The sequence below is a fragment of the Zosterops lateralis genome, assembly GCF_965231275.1.
Source record: "Zosterops lateralis genome assembly, chromosome: 2".
NCBI classification, from domain to species: Eukaryota; Metazoa; Chordata; class Aves; order Passeriformes; family Zosteropidae; genus Zosterops; species Zosterops lateralis.
This window is the reverse complement of record NC_139763.1, coordinates 84,310,487-84,334,481: the sequence shown is the minus strand read 5'-3', so window position 1 is coordinate 84,334,481 and position 23,995 is coordinate 84,310,487. Positions and strand designations below refer to the sequence as shown.

General features: G+C 40.1%; 1 protein-coding gene across 1 annotated transcript; it reads right to left on the bottom strand.

Moving 5' to 3' along the window:
- Positions 1-6,120: 6,120 nt before the first annotated feature.
- EED (embryonic ectoderm development) lies at positions 6,121-23,415 on the bottom strand. Its single transcript, XM_083854679.1, has 12 exons — positions 23,252-23,415; positions 20,270-20,422; positions 14,792-14,884; positions 13,810-13,875; positions 12,992-13,117; positions 12,792-12,873; positions 11,147-11,238; positions 10,125-10,258; positions 8,903-9,008; positions 7,976-8,134; positions 7,467-7,540; positions 6,121-6,434 (listed from the first exon to the last, which is right to left on the bottom strand). Exons 1-12 carry the CDS (start codon positions 23,375-23,377, stop codon positions 6,308-6,310), a joined length of 1,338 nt encoding a protein of 445 aa, XP_083710805.1. The 5' UTR covers positions 23,378-23,415; the 3' UTR covers positions 6,121-6,307.
- Positions 23,416-23,995: the final 580 nt, after the last annotated feature.

The following is a 23,995-nucleotide window of genomic DNA, read 5'->3' as shown; positions in this document are numbered from 1 at the left end:
CTTTTCCTGTATGAAAGTGTAATGAAGAGGAATTGGCTGTGCTAGAAGAATTACTCTCAGTAATAAGAGAGTAAAAGCTTGTTTCTCATAGAAACAGATGTGGGCTGTCGGATAATGCTGTCTAGGTCACTGACACCCAAGGCTGTCACATTTGCTCATAAACTCATAGGATTTTGGGGTGGTCTGAGTGTTCTCATGACAAGTGCATTTTTTGCTAGTGCAATGGCTTCAGCCACAGGTGCCCAGGTATCTCAGGGGTGAGCTCCAGCTGGCCCTTCTGTTCACTAGATTAGCTTGATCAGAAATACTATTTTCAACAAAAAATCTTGGGTTTTGTGATTTACTTTCTGTATCCAAGGACTAAGACTAGTTCCCAAACCACTGGCATGAAAATAAAAGTTTCAACTGGTTTAATTGACAGGGGAATGAAGCCGTGAAGGAGTCCTTTATCAAGTCAAGTCAGCCTTAGGTACACTTGTCCTGAGAATGGAATCTCAGTCCTTTGAACCTGCTTAATGACACCCTATGTCATTTCTGCCTCAGCTTAAAGCAGACTCTTCCCTTGCATAAAAGCAGAGGGACCCCAAGGAATAAAAGGAATGAGCTCAGCCTGGGGCCTAGAAGAGAAGGGAAACAGAGTGATGAAACCCAGGAAAGCTGTGTAAGAACAGCTTTTGAAAAGTAAAACTAATTCTCCCCCTAGGTAATTTACGGAAAAAAAGGTTATTTCCCAGAAGCCATGGCACAGACCCAAACTGTGAAAATTTTGGGTTGCCTGCTTGACTAAAGGCTTAATTTTCTTAAAGACACATTTGTAGGCCAAGTGTTTGTGGAGAAGCAGCAGTGAGGGAAGTTAGCAGAGGCCCAGGCTGAACTCCCTCATCGGAATGGGTCATTAGGATCATTCTGTGTGACCTGTCAAATTCTGCTGTAGGGTGTGGTAGCTTTGTCACACAGGTGGCAGAAGCCTCACATAGCTGGTGATAGAAAGGGATCAGAAGAGTCAAGAGGGACCAAATGGAAATTGGGAGTGGTCATTGCTCAGCTTCTCACACTTTTAAGGAAGCATCTGGCTGCTGTGGAAATAAGTAATTAACACTTCATAGGCTATTGCATCAAGAGTTAGGGAATATGTGTCTACATCACTTAACAAACTCACTCCCATCAACACTATTTTTTAAAAAAGAGGTACTATCTGCCCTCTATGAAATAATCCTCATGTCACTACTCCTTGTTGCAACTTTCTATGGCCCTCACTATCTGACATGGTTTGGTGAAGAACAAGTCATTGAACTTAAGGTATTTAAACCCAAGGGCCCTGTTTGGGCACAGGCTGTCATTCTGCTGCTCACTCTTGTCTCCTCTAGTTCTAACAAGCTACTTCTGTTCTGACCAAGGCTGCATTCCAGTTATTCCAGATGTTGTTTGGGCTTCAGGAAGCCAGACACACCAGACTAGAACATGTGGGTGGGATCACTAAGTCCAGCATGAGCGCTGTGGCTGCTCTTGCCCCAGCTCCAGTCATTAAGGCTGTAAATGAAAATATGTAATTAGGATTGAATAATTCAGTAGTGTAAATTAAGAACTTCTCCCAGTGCTGTAGCCACTGTGGGTTGAGCAGGTGTTGTCTCTTGAGTGCGGCACATGCTTGAGAGCATCATTGTAAATTACTTTTCCTTCCTGGTGTGACTGAGCTTACAGATCAGAAACTCAGAACGGAGACTCTTATCCCCCTTCAGTATCGGTATTTTGCCTTTCACAGCTGCTGTGAAAGTAAGAACTGATTCATTCTACACGTTGTGTGAATGGCCAGACTGCTTCCCAAGCATAAGTGCTTTTTCAGCTTTGAAGTACAGGATAATGGTGGGTGAGTTTCACTAGCTCTGTGAGATCCTATCATATGATCACTAGTTAGGATGCTTGAGGAAACAGGCATTCAATTTTTCTAAGGAAATGTAATGTAAGAAACTCCAGGGTCTTCTAACCTGTCTCCCAACAATACTTCTTACCTCAACATCATGGTTTTAAAATGAGAGGATTATAGGAATAAATATGAGGAGAAACAAAGATACATTAATCTACTTTGTCTATAAATATAAATATAAATCCTTTTTTTCCTCCACATACAAAATACTAAAATTCCTTTCCCCAGGTAAGGCCAGAGGTGTAATACCTGTAATAATAGTAATGTAATGTAAATTATTTTGTAATGATCCTCCTACATTTAGAGTATTTTTCCCATTCCCAGTTTCTAGATACTAGGGAGTTTAGGCTTTAAAGAAAACCTGTACAAAAAACCAAAACAAAACAAAACAAAACAAAACAAAAAAAAAAAAAAAAAAAAAAAAAAAAAAAAAAAAAAAACAACCACCACACCACCTGTCTACTAATCATTAGGCTTTGCTTTGAGGCTAAACTTACCCTTCTATGCCAAACTCATAACCATGACAAGGGTAGACATATTTCCCTTCATTTTGGGACATTTTCCCAATTGTTTTCCTTTCCAAGCCAACAGAAATTGCTAGTTAGAGTGGATTCTTTTCACAATCTGCCCTCACCTCACCCCCATGCCCAGAGAAAAATTTCAAAACACAGGAAGCAACAAAGTGCATATATTGCTGCTGGCTTATACAGAAACAGATGCAAAGTTCATGGCAAGTAGTCAAAATTCTAATTATGCAAGGGATTTATTTGTTTTTTAAAAGTTGCTTCATTTCTTTACTGTAAATATTTTCCTGACACAGCTCATGGTGATAGCGAAGCATTCTCAGGTGAACCTAACCGTGTCTGTAGCACTTGCAGAGGGATTTAATTCCTTGACTTTCAGCCACAGAACCCAATACAGTTAGGGGTGAAACATGAGCATGAAATGCACCAGAGAGAACCAGCACTCCTACCTCCACTAGGAAGGGCAAATTTGATCCATATTTGCTTTTTTTTTTTTTTTTTTTTTTTTTTGGCTTAACGTTAAAAGGTTTAAGATGAACCTGATTTAAAATTGCATTGTGGTAACACTCTTTATTCATTCACCGCCAGATGGAGCAGCACTCCAGGAAACAGAACCATGCTCTGAGACGAGAGACCTTCTAAGTGAACCACTGATTTAACAATCAGGAACCTGTTTTCTATTTCCACTTCCAGCTGTGGTACAAACCATCTTGCTGTCTCTGGGCAAAGTCTCTGCCTAAAAGTTAGAACTGTAGTCCAAGCCTGCCATTTATGCAATTTCTAAGTTTCTGAAAGTTGGTAGAATAAGACAAGGGCTGCCAGGTACATCTACTCTTCAGCTTTTTCTTTTTTTTTTTTTTTTTTTTTAATCTCTTCAGGGAGATACTCAGTGTGCAATAACTAAGGGAATCAGCAACCTTCACATTTTATACTCTTCATGCAGAGTTCCTAAAGAACAGACCTCTGTAACAACACTTGCAGCCTCTGAAAGTTTCCTGACTGTATTGCAGTTGCTCATCAGCCTGACTGATGACTTTACCTCTCCCTTACCTGTCTTGAGATGGGGAACAGAAGGAGTCAATTACAGAATTTGTCAAAGAACAGACCTCTGAAGACAATGGAGAAGAACACATGTTTTCTTTCAGGCTGTTTTTGGTAGGTTTCTCCAATATTAGGGTTAAAGCACACTTCTGTTGTTGAAGAATTTAGGCACTGGAGCTCTCAATGTTTCACAGAAGTATATATTAAAAATATGAAAAGGTTTTGGAAAATATTAAACTCTTCTTTAAATTCTTTTGCAATGATTATAACTCTAATAGCTCTGTATCTTCCAGAAGACACAAAGTAATTTTAATCTTACTCCTTTTTTTAGCCTAGAACTAGGCAACTGTAGAAAGAAAACACCCTAATGAAAGAAATACGTAAGTTTTATGTCCACTTGAGCTTTATCAGTCTGCTTGTTGACAAAGAGACTTTTTCCCCCTGTTGTGCATCTTCAAAATATTATTAATTCTACATGAAGATGAGGCTGACTGTTGTAAAGGAGAATTTTTTTCCCCCTTGGCTTGTCACAGATCTACTTACACAAGTTCTTCCCTTTATTAAGACTTCTAATCCAATTTCAGCTCCATCCTGGTTTCTCAGGGCAAAGCTCCTGGAACATTTGTCTGCATTTGAAGAGGACAGTCTTCAGCACATTCATAAGTTAAAACAGAAGTTAGAGCTGACCCTATGTTAGGCCTGTTTCCAATCAAGCACCACCCTTCCTTTCCTTCCTCTCAAACAGAGCAGCTCATTTGTCAGAATGTATTACTGATGTCCCAAAACAACAGCCATGGCTGAGAAATCCCTACTGCTTCTGTATCCCATTTCACTCTCAACCCTGACATGGGAAAACATAGAAGGCAGTCTAATGCCATGCTACTGGAAAGCATTTGCAAAGGCTAAATGGCACCAGCTCCAACCCAAGTGGTCTTAGGATAACTAATTCAATCAAAGCTCTTTCCTTGAGGAAGCCTGAGCACTCCCACTGCCTTTCTGGAGTGCTCTCCCAACACACCCCAGCCCCATATTGTTCAGACTCTGCCAACCCCACATCCTTTCCACAGAATCATCTATGAGGTCTATGGGCCACTGCTGTTGTGTAAACACTGGCTCACACTATGCCAGCAGTTCTGTAGATGCAGGAAGTTAAACTGTCCCCAAGCTCCAGTCTCACCTGTCTCCCTCTGCAGCTGATCTGTGTTCAACTCTGCAGGAATTTCAGTTTTCTCCCTCCAGTACTCAGGCTTCTACATGGTTCTGCCCAGCTCTGTGGGTTTACACTTGGCTTCCTGATCACGTCCTCTTGACCAGACATTCATGGGCACAAGAAAGACCATACTGGCAATTTGGCTTGTGCAAGAAAAGCAAGATCCAAAATCCAGCTCAATTAAATACTAGTTTTTGGCCAGACCTCTGGTACTGCACTTCCCCAGTGGTAAGAACAAGGATTTAAAAGAGGAAGAAGAAAGAACGGAAAACAATTATGTATTACAGATTAAAATTTGCAAACTGCTTGTCAGTTCTGGGCTTCACTTTTTTCAGGTTCCCAAGGACACAAATCAAAACTAGTTTGGTCATGTAACTTCCAACTGAGCAGACAGTATCTAACCAGACCATTTACAAGCTTCTCAAACAAACAGAAAAAAGCAACATCCTGAAAGATGAAAAGTCAGATATGCACTTAAGAAGTCAGTAGCAGACAGGACTACTTAATCCACTGATCAGAAAGGTATCATAATATTGACAATTACTGTGAACTTGTATTTACATCATAACTCAAAACATTCTTGAGTAACATGTTATGTTGAAGGATAAGGGCAGGGAAAGCGAAAAAAAGTATGTAAATGGCTCAACCTCAATAAATGTTATTTGCTTTCTTCCTCATTTAGGTACACACAGCTACTGAGAAATGTCCTGGACCATTTTCTTAACACAGACATGAGCATTTCAGCTACCTGCTGACAAGACAAACACAAGTGTTTCAAACAGATTATCACTGCTAATAATTTGTGCCATCTTATCCATTTTCCCCCTTTCATTTTTATTAACTGTACACATTTTAAATCTATATGAAATATGATTGATTTTAGAATTCATTATTCCTAAGACAAGTAAAAACATTGAGGAGGCTATTTGGGAATACTGACAATAGAGGCAATTAAAATATATTTCCAAAAACTAACTTTTAGATAAATGCAGTAACTAGACAGTCAGAATTCAAACAACAGAACAATGTGATGCACAAAACAAAGCCAGTAATGTTTTTTCTCCCTAATCATTAACAGATATGGTAAGAAGCAAATTTCAATTTGAGATTACTAAAAATTAAATCAATTTCAACCTGCAACTAGCTTCAGGAATTACTTCAAAATATTTCAGAAATTGTTTAACAATTAGTTATATTATATTCTTAAGAGTAGCATTTCCTTTGTGTTGTCCCTGAATAAGAGCTTCATTAGGATTTCAAAAGGCACAAAATACAACTGCAAGCATAAATATACCAAATTTCTAGCAAGTTGTTGTACATTCATGTGACAGCTCTACACAAAGAAATTTCCTAAGCCATAAGGGAAAACTTCTTGTGGGAAATAATTAAAATGGACAATTCAGAAAACTTTACAAAAATACTTCTTTTTATTAAAAGCAGCAATTCCAAGCAGAACAATACACAGAATGTAAACATCACTAAGTCCAGCTCCAGCCTGCCGAACCTTCGAGAAAGTCTACACTAAATGCATCTACTGGGCTAGCAAGTTACCAGACTAAATTATAATTTGAAAATATATTTTCTTCTATGAATTAAGAAAAAGGACTTTTATCGTAATCTGTCCCAGCGCCAGATACTGGCATCATCACACACAGCTATAAGGATACTGCTATCCCTGCTAAAACTGGTCTGTCGGATGGCAGCAACACATTTAGGATGAGTAAGAGTTGTACACCTGGAAAAAAAGAAAATTATTCAGCTGCAATGTTAAATCTTCTCATTACATTATGGAGCACTGTTTCAGCAATCCCTTATTTATGTGACCTAGGAGGAATTGAAGGCCACGAGATTATGGCCTTCATAGTGTATTTTTTTGAGGACTTGAGAAAGCAGTTTCCTGTTCACCTACAGTTGTTTCTCATCCACCCAGTTTTTATTGAAGCAAAAATTGAATGCTTATTGAATCACATTATTTAAGACTTCATAATCAGTGTTATTTCCCAGGGTTAGGAATAAAATATCAGAATCATGTGATTAAAGACTGCAGCACTTCCAGGAATTTCATACATTAATGTATTCATATATACATATTTACATGGATTATATATATAAATATATTAAGACATGTATAATATATTGGGCATATAAAAATAAAATACATGAAGTATTTATATATACAGTGTATATCCATTTTATAAACACTGGGTTTTGGGAGTGGGTTTGTTTGGGGCCTGTTTTGGTGTTCAGGTCTTTTTGCATTTGTCTGTTTACACACATACACATGTATCTCTATATGTATCTAAAAGACATGCTGTGAAATTGCCTGGCAACACAGGTGAGGAAGTGGAAAGCCAGAGTGTTTCCTCCACACTGTGCCCATAGCTCACCTTTACACTCTCCTTTTTTTACTCCTGTCCTGTCACCTACCTCGCCTGTGTCATGTGCTACACCCACCTAGCACAGCTTCTCCTAACGGCTTTGCAAAATTTCCACCCAATTAGTGAAAACTCTGTGAGAAATAAATTGCATTTTACTGTATCTACACATGGTAGTCATCATGATCCAACTGGGGCCTCTTGGCATTACTGTAATATAAATTATAAATCAGTGAGATATAATAAACATTAACCTTCAGGGGCTCACTGTGTTTATTTCCCTAGTAGCTATAATGGAAAGTAGTACTTAAAGAATTTCTCCAGTTATCAGGAAAGGATAAGGAAAAGTACCCCAACTCCCTGTCTTAGCAAAAACGAAATAAAATACTTACTTGGCTTTATGTGGATCCTCTATTTCTAAATCCCAAACATAAAGTTTGCCAACTTGATTGCCCAGAGCAAGCATCTTAAAAAGAAAGCAAAGGATAAAGAACTTTTAAAGTACTCCCTCAAAGAATAAAGTCAGAATTTTATAAAAGCTCTAGAGCTGATAAATTGTGTGTGAACATTTAAACATGAATGACTTAATGAGTTTGTTGGAGGAGTCAGAAAGGCTGTATAATTTACCTCCTTTCTTCCATTTTATCAATATCTGCAGACAGGGGATGAAGAGATCAAGAAACATATTTCTGGTGGAAAATAAATATTTATTTGGTGGAATTTTTTTCCACAGGCAGAACCCAGAACGAAAAATCTGGAGCTCCTGCAGCTTCATACAAAGCCCCTAACAGCAAACCACTGTTTCTCAAACATGACATGAACCAAGACCCTTCCTATGTCCATAAACACATAATCAATGAAAAGCTACACACTTTCATATACAGCCAAGTCAGGCACGTACCTTTTGCCAGAAATCCATTGAAAATCTCATGTACCATATGTCACACTGGCTATAATCAAATCTCCCAAGAATGGTCACGTTTGACTCGCTGGGCTTGATTTTATCTATATCGTCTTCCATCTTGCCAGGCTTCCAGCAAACAATGGCATTTTCACAAGACTGGAGTGAAACAATGAAAAGAAAAACCACCTGTAATTTATACTGCAGAATCAGTCTAACTATAAGTAAACATTTAATCTCAGAGCTTCCCCAATAACACTACAGAAAGCAGAACCAAAAATCTGCCCTTAGATCACAGGCAGATCACCAACAACAATCACTGTCCATCGCTGGCAACCTGATCCCTTCACAGCTTTGCCAGGAAACGGGACTGCAGGAGCCCTCCCTCACCTGCTTCAGATGAAGTCAACCAGAGGTGCTCAAACACAATTTCATAAACAGCTTAAACTTACTTTATTTTGAGGATTGTTTACCCAATCGCTTTGGCTAACAGCACGGTGCACTCACCAATTGCTGGCATCAAGGCAGTTGGACAGCCTGGTTTAATATCTGGAAGCCAATGTTACTAGTGGGCACAACACATTAATCAAAGTTACTTGATATGGTAACCCTCATCTCACTCTTTAGCAGCAGGTTCCCTAATCACTATCTAGAGATTTCCTTTCCATACGTTCCACACAGATTCTGGTTAGCCAGGAGCCCTTTACTTGTAGCAGAGTACAGCTGTAGTAAAATTTTTGCTTTTTAAGTATAAGCTGCTTACCCACACATGCTGACAGGTGACAAAATTCACAGCACACTCCACAAAATCATTTGACACAAGATAGTAATTTAACCTACGACCCAAATGCTCATAAAATTTCTAAAGTTTAGGATCCTCAGGACCAGCAAATAAATGTAATGCAGCTGAAAAAGCTGCAGCATTACCTTGGAAAGAATTAGGTCTCCCAGCCACCGTACACAGTCAACATAGTTTCTATGTATGTCTCTTGTAGAAAAGTCAGGAAAGTGAATTTTCTGGGAAACAAAAGGCCTATGGAGAAAATTGCCAAGTGAGGTTCAGAAAAATAAATGCAGAAGCACAAGTGTAATTTTTAATATCCAGTTTTAACATGTTTCGATGTCAAAAGAACAAGCCCAACTTTTTAACAGTTTTATAACAAAGTAGATTTTGTATGCAGCTTGTTTTTAATAGTACTAGGAACTGTCCCTGTTTTCATCCTCATTCCTAATGAAATAACTAAGTTTCCCATGTAAAAGACTGTGCAGACATAGTGCTGAGTAAAACTACTCCCTCAGATGCTGAATACAACAGCTGTCACCAAATACTTCAAGAACTAATTAAAGCTCAGTCTTCCTGATGCTGCTTCTGCAACATCTAAATTGTTATATAGAAATGCATACTTTTTTTTAAAAAAAATCATCATTTAAAAATAAAAAAGCACGCTAAAAAGCATCATTTAATATTTGGTAACATTACCAAAAAAAGAGAGAGTATTTTCACAGCTAGTCTCATTGCTGAACATGTTCACTGTGTTTTAGACTCTTCAATTCTCTCAATGGTTTAACTGGAAGTTAAGATCAAAAAGTTGAAGAACTTCATAAAGGAGGATTTATCTATCATGTATCTAATTGCTATGTTTACTTGATAATTTACTCATATCTGAGGTCAAATCAGAGTATGATGAAAATTAAAAGTTATTACTGTGTAAACAGTTTTGTCCCCACCCCAAAGTCAATACACAATAATTACTACACAGTACATCATAATACACAATAATTAACTACCTAATATAAGATTATTTGCCAAATTTAATTACACAGATTTGATTACCTTCTAGAAATTTTGAGATGAGATGAGATACTGACATCTTGAAATGCATTAAATACAAGCTTTAAAATAATTCTAGACATTTTCTAGTCAAGCAAACAAAAAACGATTTAAAAATAAAAAATTCTGGACTTTGAATCAGAATTCAATACAATTCCAGTGAAGCAAACATCAATAAGACACACAGTGAGATTCAGTACCCAGCACAACATCCAGGTCACTCCCCAAAAACTCCCAATATGGAAAGGAATTAACCTGGACCATTGATAGGAGTATTCATGTGTTGCAAAGACAGACAGGGAGATGAAGACCACATACCTGTTGGTTTTATTTGGGTTGTACTCATAAGAGTCTTTGATAGCATTAATCATTCTCTTGGAATTAATTCTCCAGAGTTTTAGAGAGTGATCCATCCCACAGGACATGATTTTTTCACCAAGAAGATCATAATCCTACGTATATAAAATAATTTTGAGCACTCCTATCCTAGGCTGCATTATATTAACCCAGATTTTATTCCATCGTTTCCACCAAAACAGCATTTTATGTGTAGAGCATGCAATAAAAATGAGTATTTCCAATAGAAATAGAAAAACACTAAGAACATAATCCGGCTCACTGCAAAGCAGCACAGCATCTTAATAATTATCTTTAGTCTCTCTCAAGAAAGAGAGACATATGCAACAGCACTGACAGACAGTGACTCTACAACTAGTTCTTCTCCTTCACTAAGTTCCCTAGGAGCAATTTAGGCAGAATTCCAGGGCTATGACATGGGTGAATAATAAATACAGTGTCAGGTTTCCTACAGATACACCCCTCGCCTTTCACAGCAGGTCACACAACAGGGATGGAAAGAGTTCTTAAGAACAGCATATTAAAAGTTAACTATCCTAGTTGATATTTGCTGGGTACCAGTGTCTGTTCACAGCCACTGAAAAACAACTGAACTCCAAGAACTTCTTTCTTTTGCTACCACATCTCTCCAGGTTTATTTGCTTATGCTGCTTTGACTTGATGAGAACTCAAGAACTTCAAAAGTGGGACCATCATGAAATGTTTTTACTCTTTCTAGCCCCACTGAGCCCTATTTTGCTCCCTTCTAGTCTGCACCCCAAGAAAACCAGCTACTGAAACACATAGATCCTGTCTGTAAGAGGAGGCCACATCAATTAAACCACCTGTCATTTAAAGTTGTCTATCCCCTTAAAACAGTATTTATGCACTTCCAGGTGGTTATTTTTAAGTAGCTATAACATCAAGACAGTGCACAAGAGGGATAAAAAGTTGCTTGCTACCCTTTGTAAATCTAAATCACTGCCCCACGGTCTTCCACTTACTGCACTTAACACCTCATCCCTGTGCCCTTCTACTCCTCCAAATATTGCAACCAGCGTGTCTGTCTGGATGTTCCACAGTCTCAATGCATGATCTATAAAGAACAAATAGAATTACATGCTGCTTTTTATATGTACATTTGAGTAATATATTTCAGCTTAATCACTTTGAGTAACAGGTGTTTAGGTCAACATCAAAAAAAGCACTTAATTCTTCTTCTCCTGTTAGAAATAACAGAACTGCATTAACTAAAATTACTATTATAACTAACTTACTGTTAAAAGTAATTCTGTAATTGAAAAAGTGTGCCCACCCAATCCCCTAGAGACAGTTTCTAGCAAGAACACTCTTGGATCTTTAGATCATCCAAAAAGCAAAGAAAAGTCTGATCTCAGACAAATATGCTTTTAGTCAGTCATAAAAACAATTTTATGTGTCAAAAAATGTTAGAATTCCTTTCTGCCATTCTAACATCAACATTCAGAAAAATTGCGATCTTCCGTTTTTTAACCTTTAGAACATTATTGTTTATGAATCACAGCCAGTAAGGAAGGGAAAAACTGTTACCATAACAATATGTCTTCCAAAGTCAATCAGACTAATCCACTTATTTAAAGAAAATTTTAACAATTTCTAATGAAGAACCTCTAGTGTATCTCCCATTTGGTAATGGGAATCTCTAGTGTATTTCCTTTTTGGATTCCACAAGTACACTGCACTGAATTACAGCAACACCCAAAATCCCAGAAGGGACATAGGTGGCCATGCAGTCCCAAATATTTTCCTCTTTTTTTATTCATCTCCCAGCCAAGCAGTTCTAACAGCCCAAACATTCTCCTGCCTCACTAACAGCACCTGGTCCAGAGATTCACATTAGAACTTGCAGTACTACAGCTGATGTCAAAACATCATTACAAAGAAAACCTACAAAATACACAGAAACTGGATGTTTACAGACCCATAGCACCAACTTGACCATTGCAAGCATCAAAAAGTTTCCCAACTCCTGTTCTCATGTAGCTTCATCAGTAAGTCCAAATATACTAAAGGCAAAAGTCCCCTCAAGTGAATGTTTCCAACTCAAGCATTCCCGAAGGCTAGCTCCTTGTGGCAGATCACTCCCTTACTTAACAAAACAGTCAAGATTAGGAAATTGTGACTGTTAGAACTTTCTGGACAAGCCCACTATACCAAAAACACCCTTCACTAATATGCTTTTTACACAAAGTCCCATCAAAGTTCCCAAGCAACAGACAATCCAAGTCCTTCCCCATGAGCATGATGGTGAATGCTGTCTGTAACACTAAGACGTCCCCACTAGATGGCAACGTGATACAACAACTGAAAAAAATGTAATTCAACTGCCAGAAAGTAAAAAGCAAACCCAAGGCTCATGATTCTTCTTTCCTAAAAAGCAGCACTATTCACAATCCCTTTGCACCATAGCTAGTTATGGTTGTAGGTCATGGATTAAGTAAGTATAAAATATATAATCATGTAAATGCATGATTTGCTCTCAACTTTCAAGATGAACTTGTTCAGTGCCATTCATTAAAAAAAATCATGAAAGTTTTTGGCCATATTCAAGACCAAACTCCAATCCAAAGTGTCCTCATTTATATAAAAACAACAGAGGTTTTTCCTCACCTTTGCTTACAGATAAAAGAAGATTTGGATCTCTTGGGTGGAATTTCAGTTCATTGATTGCATTTCCATGGCCCACGTAGTGCTGGGACAGAATTAAGAGACAAAGTTACCATTTCCCCTCGTGTTTACATGTACTTAGCAGAAAAAAGTGTGATGCCTTACTGAAACACAAGCTGTATCTCAAAGTTCTGAACACTCACCTTTATGCACTGCATTGTAATAGGATTAATTATCCTAATAATACCCCTGGATCCTGCCACAGCCAGAAGAGGATGGCTTGTATTGCTATCATATGTCCATGCACAGGTATAGAAATTTTCATCTGCCTACAATGCCTTAAGTTAAGGATCACAGAACAAACGGGAATTTTTTTTTCTTTTTTTTAAACTACATTTTATTTTAAATAGACCTGTTGCTATTTTATCCAAGTGCCTGGTGGACCTCATAAGAAAAAATATATACTTAGTTATACACCTGCAAACATCACCAGCAACATCACCTTTTCTACAGATGTTGATTTCCTCACTTCTGTTCCATAACATACAAGAAAGACCTTCTCTTTCATGGCATCACCTTTGATTGGGAATAATGAATCACGACCGAGTTCACAAGTTAATGACTTGTGTATTGCAAATGATCAACACTAATTATTAATGCTTCAGAGCATGAAATGCAATTCTTAGGCTTTAAAGACAGTTCCAATTCACAGGGGAACTGAGACCACTGTAAAGCAGGGAAACATTACACAAATATTAGTGTTGGGAAGATTAAACTGACGGAAAATCAGTTTTCAAATATTTTAATACAGTCTGGTCCCTGAGTCTGCGTTTTTAACATTTTTTCAACAGGAGGAATTCTCGGATGTGGGAAACAGGCAAGACTTGGACCTAACATAAAGAATGTACCACATGAGCAAAGAATTAAATCACAGACAAAACATTTCCATGCTTTTTTGTACAAGCCTCTTGATTTTTCATAAAGAAGAAGCAAACACGTGGGTATTTAACTTGAAGGATACATCAGCATCCACGTAAGACTGCAACAGACGGATTTCTCCTTGGGAATGACATTCATATAAAGTAACCTGGAGAAAAAAAAAAAAACAGAAATAAGTGGGAGAGACTGCTGCTTAGGTGTGACATTTCAAAAGGAAATCGTATGCACCCATCTATTGACTGTCTGATGGGGAGAGGCAGAGTGTCTCTATGGTTTAGATTTCATCCATCATCCATTTGTTTAACAGGTGGAAATGGTTTGATAAAAGAATGCCTACAGCAGTTTCAGTAAAGCACCATTCCAGGACTTGTCAGCTGTCCTTCCCAGATATTGAAGTCTATCATTTTAATTGCCTTAATAAGATAAACCCTTGTTGGAATTAATTACTGCAGTCATCTCTAACATGACCTGGTCTTGTAATGAGTCATTGAAACCTTGCTTAAACTCAGTTTAGTGTTTCTGGTGACTTGCCAGGCAGAACAAACCTAGAAATTAAACACTTCTTATTTATTCTAAACATTTGCACAAAACATGTTTCTGAGGGGTTATTTTCGAGACTGAAATGACATTGATCCTTGTTCAGAGGAAGTCTGTAAATTCACAGGCCATTAATTTAGCTACTGAGCTGGCTGGCTGGCATCACTGCAGACGGTTCTCATCCTGTATATATGACTATGTGACCTTTAGAAAATAATAACATTTATGAAGAGTCATTTTGTTGAGAAGATACATTTATGCACCTCTCCTCCTTATCCCACATGCACATTTACTGAAGGACTTTTTTCTTTATTAAATAGCCTAATTACCAAATAATTAACATGACTTCATAGAACAATCCAAAGGATGCAGCTCTCCCAGATAACAGATGCTACACATGTTAAAAATACATCTGTTTACATTAAGTATTGTGTGTCCACACCAAACACAGGTAAAGGGATTGCTTGAAAACAGGAATGCATGCAGAACCACACAGAAGGGCGTATGATGAAAAACACATTACTCACTCTGTTGCTGCCCACAGTGGCAAAAACAAGAGGATCACCTTCTTTACTGTGCCAGTTAAACTGGACTCCAAACAGAGGCTGGCCATGGTCCTCCTACAGGCATAAAGTAAGGTTAGAGATAAAAAACCCAACAAAACCCACAGGTATATCATTGCTGTGAAATTCAACAGTTTAATTGACAAGTTTCCCTCCTCAAACTAATGGGTTCACAGCCAGTATAATTTTAGATAGTGAACGGTAAACAATCATAGTTTTGTAACTTCACTTGTAACTTTTTAACTTGGCTGTCTTAAAGTGAGGTTAAAGGAATATTCTGACAAACACACCCCACCCTTTTCTTTCTCCACTAAGCTTTTAAAAAGTAAAGAGGAAGAATTGTTGTCTCAGTTATGCCTAGAAGCTGGCTGAACTCCCAAGTTGTATTTGCAGCTCTACTACTTCATTTCACAATCTTCAATAAGGCAACCTCTGCATCCAAGGTCATACCTAGATGCATTTTCTATCCTAATTACTTATACACAAGGATTTGCAACCAACTTCACAGGGAAGAATTACCAAGACAGAGAAGAATTATATTGGTATAAGAATGGAGAAGGGCAACATTTAACTATTACATTACAGTTAGGTCTTGTAACTTTGTCACAGACACAAGGAACTCTCTCCAGCATGTCACAATACTGCTACAAAGTTCATGTCTACAAAATGTTTTCAGATGCCTTTAAAAACAGTTACCAGAGAAATGCCAAGTACTATGTTTATACAACTTACATCAGTTTGAGATTTAAAAAAAAAAAAAAAAAAAAAAAAAAAAAGCAGGTATGTTTATGAATTGTGATGAATATGGTGGTGCTTGTTAATAATTGATAACAGTATTTTGGCCTGTCCTGACAGGATGTTTTCAGCAAGAATAATGTTCATTGAAGTGCCTCCCCACAGGGGACTGTCTGGGACAGTGCAGGCAGGAAGGAAGTGTCTCATGATGGCTGTTCAGCAGCCTTCAAATGGCAGCACTTCAGAGACAACACGACAAGTACCAGCCCTGGCAGCTCTGGCCTACCCAAAACCAAAGAATAAATTCGAGGAGGGGGTGTGAGTAGGGAGTCTAACACTCCTTAGAAAAACAAAAGTAAAGGAAGTCTGGAAAAATTTTAAATAGCATTATTTACTGAGAAAGGCAGTATCTGTTATTAACAGAAATAATTAGAAGAGCTAGAAAGAGAAAGCAGAAAATCTTTCAGAGATGAAGGCCCTCCTGCAATTCTTAAGAGAGGTAGCAACTTTCAAAGCTGAATATAGATTAAAAAGAATTGTTCAAAGTTTAACTCAATGTATAACCCATCATAACACCAAAGACCAAACTAATGGCTTTATGAGATGATGGGTATAGAATATTAGGAAAGGGAAAAGTAGCAAGGTTATTAGTAACTCCAGGACAGAAGGTAAAAGGAGGTCTTCAGTATCTGTAAAACATTACAATTGAACTAGAAATGAAGAATGAGGAAAACTGTAAGCCATAAAATTGCATACACGTGGCCATGATGTTTTGTGTGCAATACATTTATTAATTTTACTTTGCAGCAATAAATTTATTAATTTCACTTGGTAGCCTTAATTTTTGAGTGTATCTAAGTCTTGAAGAGAATGGCTGAGAGATCAAATTCAGAACACTTAATAGTTTTTCCACTAATCATAACTTGGTTTCAAATTTTTGAAGGAGTTCCTGCTGCTGAATAGTGAGCGCTTCTGACTTATCACATGAAGATAAAAAAGGTAAAATCCATGGATTCCCACTGCTTTCTTACAGAGACATATTAGCAGGTTTTGCATTTGTTTTGCTGGAACAACCTGGTTCTCTGTCATATGCCCTGTTTCTGATGAATTTAACAAAATACAGATAGTGAAAAGCAGTATGCTTTTTGCCCTCAAGATAGGCTATTTTTCCAGCATAAGCTGCAATAAGTTTCTGATTTTCTAGGTAGGACCCAGACTAAGGTGATAAGTAAAGATATATAACAGAGTGCTACACTGTGTCCATATTTTTATATTTGAGTACATACCTAAAGCATTTTGCAAGCTTTTTCAAAGAAAACCTATTTCCCTGGAAAAAATTACTCTGCAAGACAAATGTCTTTGGTCTACTTATTTCACCCACACTACATTTCTCACACCAAGTGCCACAATCTCCAGGAGCCTGACTGTACATATTACAGTTTTGCTGGTGTTTGATGGATGAAGCAGCCAGGCAGAGGCTCCTGCAGGAAGATACCAGGGTATCTGCAGAAGCTCTGCTCCTGTTTAAACTCCCAACATCCCCAGTGGTCAGAGACAGCACACAGCTATTCCAAAAATACTTGTCTGCTCTAATTTTTGTCCCAAGTGCTAAACAATGAAGGAAGTTTTCCAAAACATTGTACTGCTAGGTGCCGAACACGACGGCTGTGCTCAGACGCCAAGTATGTGACACAAATCTGACACTGGTTTGTACAGACAGAGGTGACCCAGATACCCGTCCAAAGTACAATTGTGAAATGCCATCTTGTCCCTGCTATGAATAAAGGGCACGAAACTCAAAGTACCCAAGTTCTTCGTGCACTAGAGAAAGAAGGCAGAGAAGAAAACAGACCTACTGCTACAAAAGCAAATAAAGAAACAATCAATGGTGAGCCTTACTCGCACAACGCCAACCTGGGCTCAATCAAAAAGTAACATTAGACCTGGTTTTAGACAGAAAGCAGTGAAGTCAATACTCTGCCAAAAATAATCACCTGCATGAATGCCTTTTATTCTGTGTCACCCACACTGCCAGTGGGGAACCAACAACCCACACGTGCATTTCCAGTTCCCAGAAGGGGAAGTGAGCCATTATGGGCAGTGGCTTTAGTTACATTTAGTCTCCATTACACATCCACAAGCCAGAACTCTGCATGGCACTGAATACCAGTTCCCAGGTCATGGGACAGCAAGTAGAAGCTGGGACAATACCAGGCTACTTAGTTACAACTTAAGCACACACTCTAAGCAGAAGTAAAGGGTAATTGCACCCTTTAAAGTAATTGCATTGCTTTAAAGGGTGCATAACAAAGCAAAATATACATGGTTTTCTGCTAAAAGATCTATCAGCAAAACTCATATGGATATATGAGGATGTGCAACTGTGCTGGCTGTGTTAGCTGTGTATGCTCATTTATAAACCCTATTTCCATTCAGCCCACAGAAAGCAAAGATTTTTCAGTACATCTTAGAAGTAACTTACTACTCCAAAAAGCAAAAAGGCAGCTTTTTTATTTCCTGTCATTTTCCAAGTTGTATTTTTGTTTTCCTGATGCTTAAATTTCATCCAAAATAACTCCCAAAGTAGTGTTTAAAAAGCATATTTAGCAAGCACTAAGTTTTTCAGGCTGAGTCATAACCGTTTAACACTCAAAGCAGACAGTAATGGCCATATTTCTTTGTTTCCCCAAGGAAAAAAGTAAAAAAATAAAATAAGAGGGGAAAACCAAAAGTACAAAAGTGGAAAACCATGTAATTTATACATCCCTAAAGAATATTAATTTCTATGATCTTTAAATCATGTTGACCCTTCACTAACTTCAATACCTGCATCTTACAGCCTAGTTCAAAAATATATCAACTAGGGGGTATATGACATGGTACTCAAAGAGTCACAAGTGTCTTTCTAAAACCACATACAACATTCAATCATTAGTTTTCTCAAGAGTACCTGCAAAGTTAGTATGGAAGAAAAGGAAAAGAAAAGAGGCTTCCTCAACCATGAAGTAAAAAATCAAATTTGGCTGCTACCTGGTCTTTGTCTTGACATGCACATCTCTTATTATTACCACTAATTTCAGAGCAAAGAGAAATAGGGGAAAAAGCTAATAAAAATACCCCACTTAATTGAAATGCTACATTTACTCCCTCACAGCTTGATTCCACTTGCACAGGAATCTGTTCCCAGGCCCTGCTCCAAATCCAAAGAAGTCAGGGATGGCTTAGTTTCATAGCTCAGTCTTTTGGATCACCCTACAGTGGGGTCTGGATTGACACCGGGGTGAGGAACGTTTTGTTTTCCCAGAAAACACTTGGAAAGTACTAACCCCTTCTTTCAGCAGACAGAAAACGAGTATGAGTAACAAAGCACAGAAGTTGCTAAAAGTTTGGGTGTCCAAAGGGCTGTGTCAGTGTTTGAAGTATGACTTGAAGCCACAAATAGCACCATCCGCGGGGGCGATTCACGCGCATCACAGGAACTGCTGCCTACCTTGGTGAAATGAAACAACTTCCCTTCCTCCCACACCCTCAAAGGCCTGGAGATAATTTTTATACTTCAAGAACACAATAAGATCAATTTGTTTCCCAGCTACTTTTGTCAGTGTAACTTCGTATCACAATTTCTCCAGTGACAAAACTCATTTAGAAGGTTTCTGTGCTCCAAACCTTTTATCCCTGCCCACTCAGGTACCCCAGTGTTTCACTAAGGCAGCCTGAAGACAAAGTTCAGAAAAAGCTACATCAGCACAGCTCCACAGTTAAGCGTGGGGGAAGGAAAAAATACTCTTAGAGCAATTCTGCAGAGAATATCCACTACTGAGCTACACACATTCTCAAAGAGTTTGCCATTACTCCCATCTTGTTCCAGATACAATCATCCATAATTTAGAAATCTTATACAAATCAAATCATAAGGCTTATTTACAGCTTTTGCCATGTAACTATCCCACACGAGGCTAAGGAATGAGAAAAAGAAGAACATCCTGACAGAGTAAAAAAAGTCATGAATGAGAAAACTCATTCAGTCCACCACAGTCTGTCACCAGTGCGGAAGAAAAAAGCACTATGCTAAAACAGCAGAACAGGGAGTAATGACCATGAATTCACATCTCTTAAAACCATCAGGTGTTATATGGGAAGATACATACTGCTTAAATCAGGTGCTAACACATAACCCAACACTCACAATAAATTAACCAAATTGCACTGCATAGTAGTTATGATGCTGCCAGAGGACAGAAAATACCTGATCTGGTTATGCGTGAGGAAAAAGCTACTTTAAGATTGTTGGGTTGATTTGTTTGGGGTTTTTTGTTTTTTTTCAACACATAGAGAAATCTGTGCAGATCTGTGCTTTGCATGGGGTTGTCACAGGTTTTTTTTTCAGTTCAATTTGTTTATCCGACTTCTCATATTTATCTCTAGCATCCACAGCTTCAACGAAATACACAGCATCACACAAAACTTTGCAAACTGTACAAAAACAGGGTTAATTGCAGCACTACCTACTGTCTCCTACTCCAAAGTATCCTTTTTCTTCAAAACTTTGGCTATTCCAAGTAAGAAAGGTAATTGCTTCAAATCAGCAGGGAACATAATTATTTAAAGATATTTAAGAGTATCTAGCTTGACGCTGTCTCACAGCCAACATTAACACTGCTGCCAGTAAGTGGTGCCCAGCATTCCCTGAAGCTCACACATACCTACCTTTAGGCTATTTACACATTTGAAGGAATATTTGCACTTCTTTGACTTCCATTTTCCTTTCCCCCAGCTTTTCCTTCCTGGTGCATTAGGAGTGTTTGTTGGCGTATCAGGGCGTTCCGTGTTAGTCCCGCTTTCAATACTGACGGCATCATCCTGAAAACATCGGAAATTATATAGAATGTCACAAAGAGGTCGTTAACTGCTGGATAAATTCAATTCATCTTGCAGCACTTGGCCTTTTCACTTTTTCTTGTCATTCATAAGAACAGATCTCCCAGGACTCGGTGTTATTTAGATTCATGTATTTAAATCTAATGCCAGCATAATAGCATTCCTCTCTCGAAACAGAACATGAATCGCATGAGGACTAACACAAGAGGGAGAAATATGAACTGTGATCCAGTGACATTTCTTCAGAATACTGGTAGCCGCTCTTAAGAAAATGTCTAGAGACAAAGCAGCTGCTTCTCCTAGAAAACATCTTTGATCCAGACGAAATGAGCACTTCTCAAGTCCTGAAGAAGAGTTGTTTGTGTAAAAACATGAGGCTTGACCTTACCAAGGACCAGCCATTCTGAGGCTCCTGCACACCCTCAGCAGCAGCACTGCTCACAGCACGGCTCTGCAGCGGGTCAGCGACATCGGAAGACAAACCCCCATCTCTCCCTCCTGCTCTTTCCCACAGATACCTACTTGTTTCCACTAAAAGGGAAATTCTGATCAGCTAACTAATTCAACTGGCCCTCCAACCATTAGCATAAGATAAGAATGGGGAAAATTGAAAAAAAAATAAAAAAAAGGAACACACAAAACACCCCATCCAATCACTAAGAAATTTCAATTTGCCTTTGGACAAACATCAGAATTTCACATGTGGCCTGACTGCAGGGCACTGTTTAAAAGGACATTTCCCTGCATCACCCATCACAGAGCAGCTCACCTTCACCTGTCAACCCTGTGCTTCCATATGAGTACATTCAGCTTGTTAAAAATCAACTTTTCCCATTTTTTCTGGCAAGATAGTCCATTCACTTTCCATCAGACTGCTGGGGGGAAAACAACTCATCCCAGGTCTGGTAATTTCTAGAGCTGAACTAAGGGAGACAGAGGCAGACAACAGCCTGTCCCTGGAGGAGATTCACAAATCTGCATTTAGGAACTCCACTAGGAATATGGAACGAGGTCAACTATAAACATTAATACACCAATTCCCGCCAAGCCTTTATTCTTTGTCCCACTTTCCTGTCTGAATTATCAGAAGCCTGTAGAGGTGTACTAGTCTTTGTTTGCCCAACAACTCTGAGAAACAGGATATTCAGAGGACAAAAAGGAGGGAAGATACCACACAAGCCCATAAGTGTGCTGCCCAAATCTGGAGTCATTCCCTTCATGTCGGACCCATAAAAGAGCCAACCCTCCACTAATATTCATAACCAAGTTTAACAATTTTTAAGTTTTCCTGTTTCTTCTCCTTTACCCGAAAAAAACATCAGAGTTGGCCGAATTCTCCTCTCCCAAGCTCACCTGCCAGAATTTTAATACTGGACAAGACTGAAGTTTTCTCTGGACTAGACAGACACTGTCTGTGAGAACACTGGGCAGCTGGAGTGGCGCAACTACTCCAGGTATCTGCAACTACCACATAACCAACAAAGGTGCACGCAGGACACCTGTGCAGCAAAACACACCCTTTCCCCCAGTCAACACCATTATGTCGATGTTTAAACAGAATCCCCCAACTTGCAGGAGTAGGGGAGTCCAGTAACAAACTCTTGAAAAAGGAATCCCTTCACCACCGAGGCAACCCAGATCAGAGAATCATATAATCACAGAGTGGTCTGTGTTGGAAGGGACCTTGAAGATCATCCAGTCTAAGCCACTGCCATGGGCAAGGACACCTTTCACTACACCAAGTTGTGTAGAGCCACACCCAGCCTGGCTTTAAACACCTCCAGGGATGGGGCATCCACATCTCTGGACAACCCATTCCATAGTCAGTGATAGCCTACAACTGACAGCAAATTAAGCCTGAACGTCTGTCGCCAAATTACACCCGGTTTAAACTACAATTGCTGCTGAGCAATGAAAAAAAAACCAAGAGCAGTGGTGTGGAACAAACTGCTCAAACCTGCCTGTCACTTCACGAGCACCACTTCCAAAGTTTGTGGGGAACGTGGTCCTGATCCCTCACTTGCTGGGTAAGTGCAGAAAAACCCTCCACACACCATAAAACACAAACACAGTAACTACACAACCCCCCTCCACAGCAGTAACTGTGTGACTACAAGTGACTGCTCGGTACCTTAGATTAAGTTTACCTTTCAGGTATAAAGTTATTCTACATCAATTACCTTTGCTCTGAACACTAGAGTTTCACCTAACTCAGAGATTACAGACCCCATCCCCACTGCCTTCCGCTGACAGCAGTTTACAAGCACCATCTCCTACTCCTCATTCTCCAAGAGGCTGCACACATAAACCTGTGCTACATGTTACTCCGCAATGTGACAATGAAGATGCACGACTCAAAACTGCAAGAAAGTGGGGAAACGCTGCCGCTTTGCAGGAAAAATAAAACTTAAAAAAAGGCCTGACGTTTTGAACCAAAGTTGGAGACAGAGCCCGCTCGCAGCCTGGGCCTCAAATCCACCTTCCCCACGTGGAGGCCAAGCGGGAGTTTCTCCTCCGGACCCTCCCCGGTCTCTCCCACCGGGGCCTCCCTCCCGCGGCCACCGGGACCAGACCGGACGGGACGGGCGGGCCGAGACTCCCGTTCTCGCCCTGGCCCCTCATCCGCTCTCCCGCCCGGGACACCCCGAGGGTCTCCGGTGGGCGCTGTCCCCTCACGGCGCCCCCTCCCCTCCCCCCCGCGCTCCCGCCCGCCCCCGGCGCGAGGCCCCGTGCCCGCCGCGCGCGCGCGCTCCCGCCACACCAGCCCCCCCCCCCCCCCCTTCACACCGCCCCCCCCTCGCCCGGCCTCACGTTCTCGTCGCCGGACAGGTCCCCGGGGTTACTGTTCTCGTCGCTGCTCAGCTTCTGCTTCTTGGCCGGCATCTCTCCCGCCGGTGCCGCCGCCGCCGCCGCCGGGGCTTCTCCCCGCTCAGACATCTTCCCCGCCCCCCACCCGCCGACACGCAGCCGCAAAGCGCGGACGGCGGGGTGGGAACGGCTGTGCCGTAAAGCGGCCCCGCTGCCCGGGCCGGGGCCCAGGAGCGCCTTTCCCGCCGCTGGAAAAGCGCCCTGCCCGCCTCGGGAAAAGCGCTCAGGGGCTGCCCGCCGTCCTGGGGGGCTCAGCCGGGAATGACCCGCCGTGTTGGCAGCGTTGTGGCACCAGCCCAGCGCTGCCTGTGCCCGATCAGGCGGTGATGGGACACAAACAGCCCCTTGGGCCGGGGTGTTACCGGCCCCTCAGCCCGGCTTCTCTTGTGCCCAAAGGGTTTGGTGTGGCCGCGGGGGGCAGTGTTAATGTTCTCTTACTCCACAAAAGTCCTTCAGTCTGCAAATGCTGTTTCCGGATAAGCTCCTGTACTCCCTGGCAAGCTCCTTCTGCAGTATCAATTAAATCACTGCAGTTGCCAGGCTTTTGTTTATTTATTTATTTATTTATTTATTTATTCCTAAACCTCAGGTCCCAGAGTCATAATAATTATGAACAGTAAAAAATAAAATATATTAAAAAAAAAAAAAAGCTTTTAGCAAAGCGGAAAAGTAATCTGCCCACGGGCA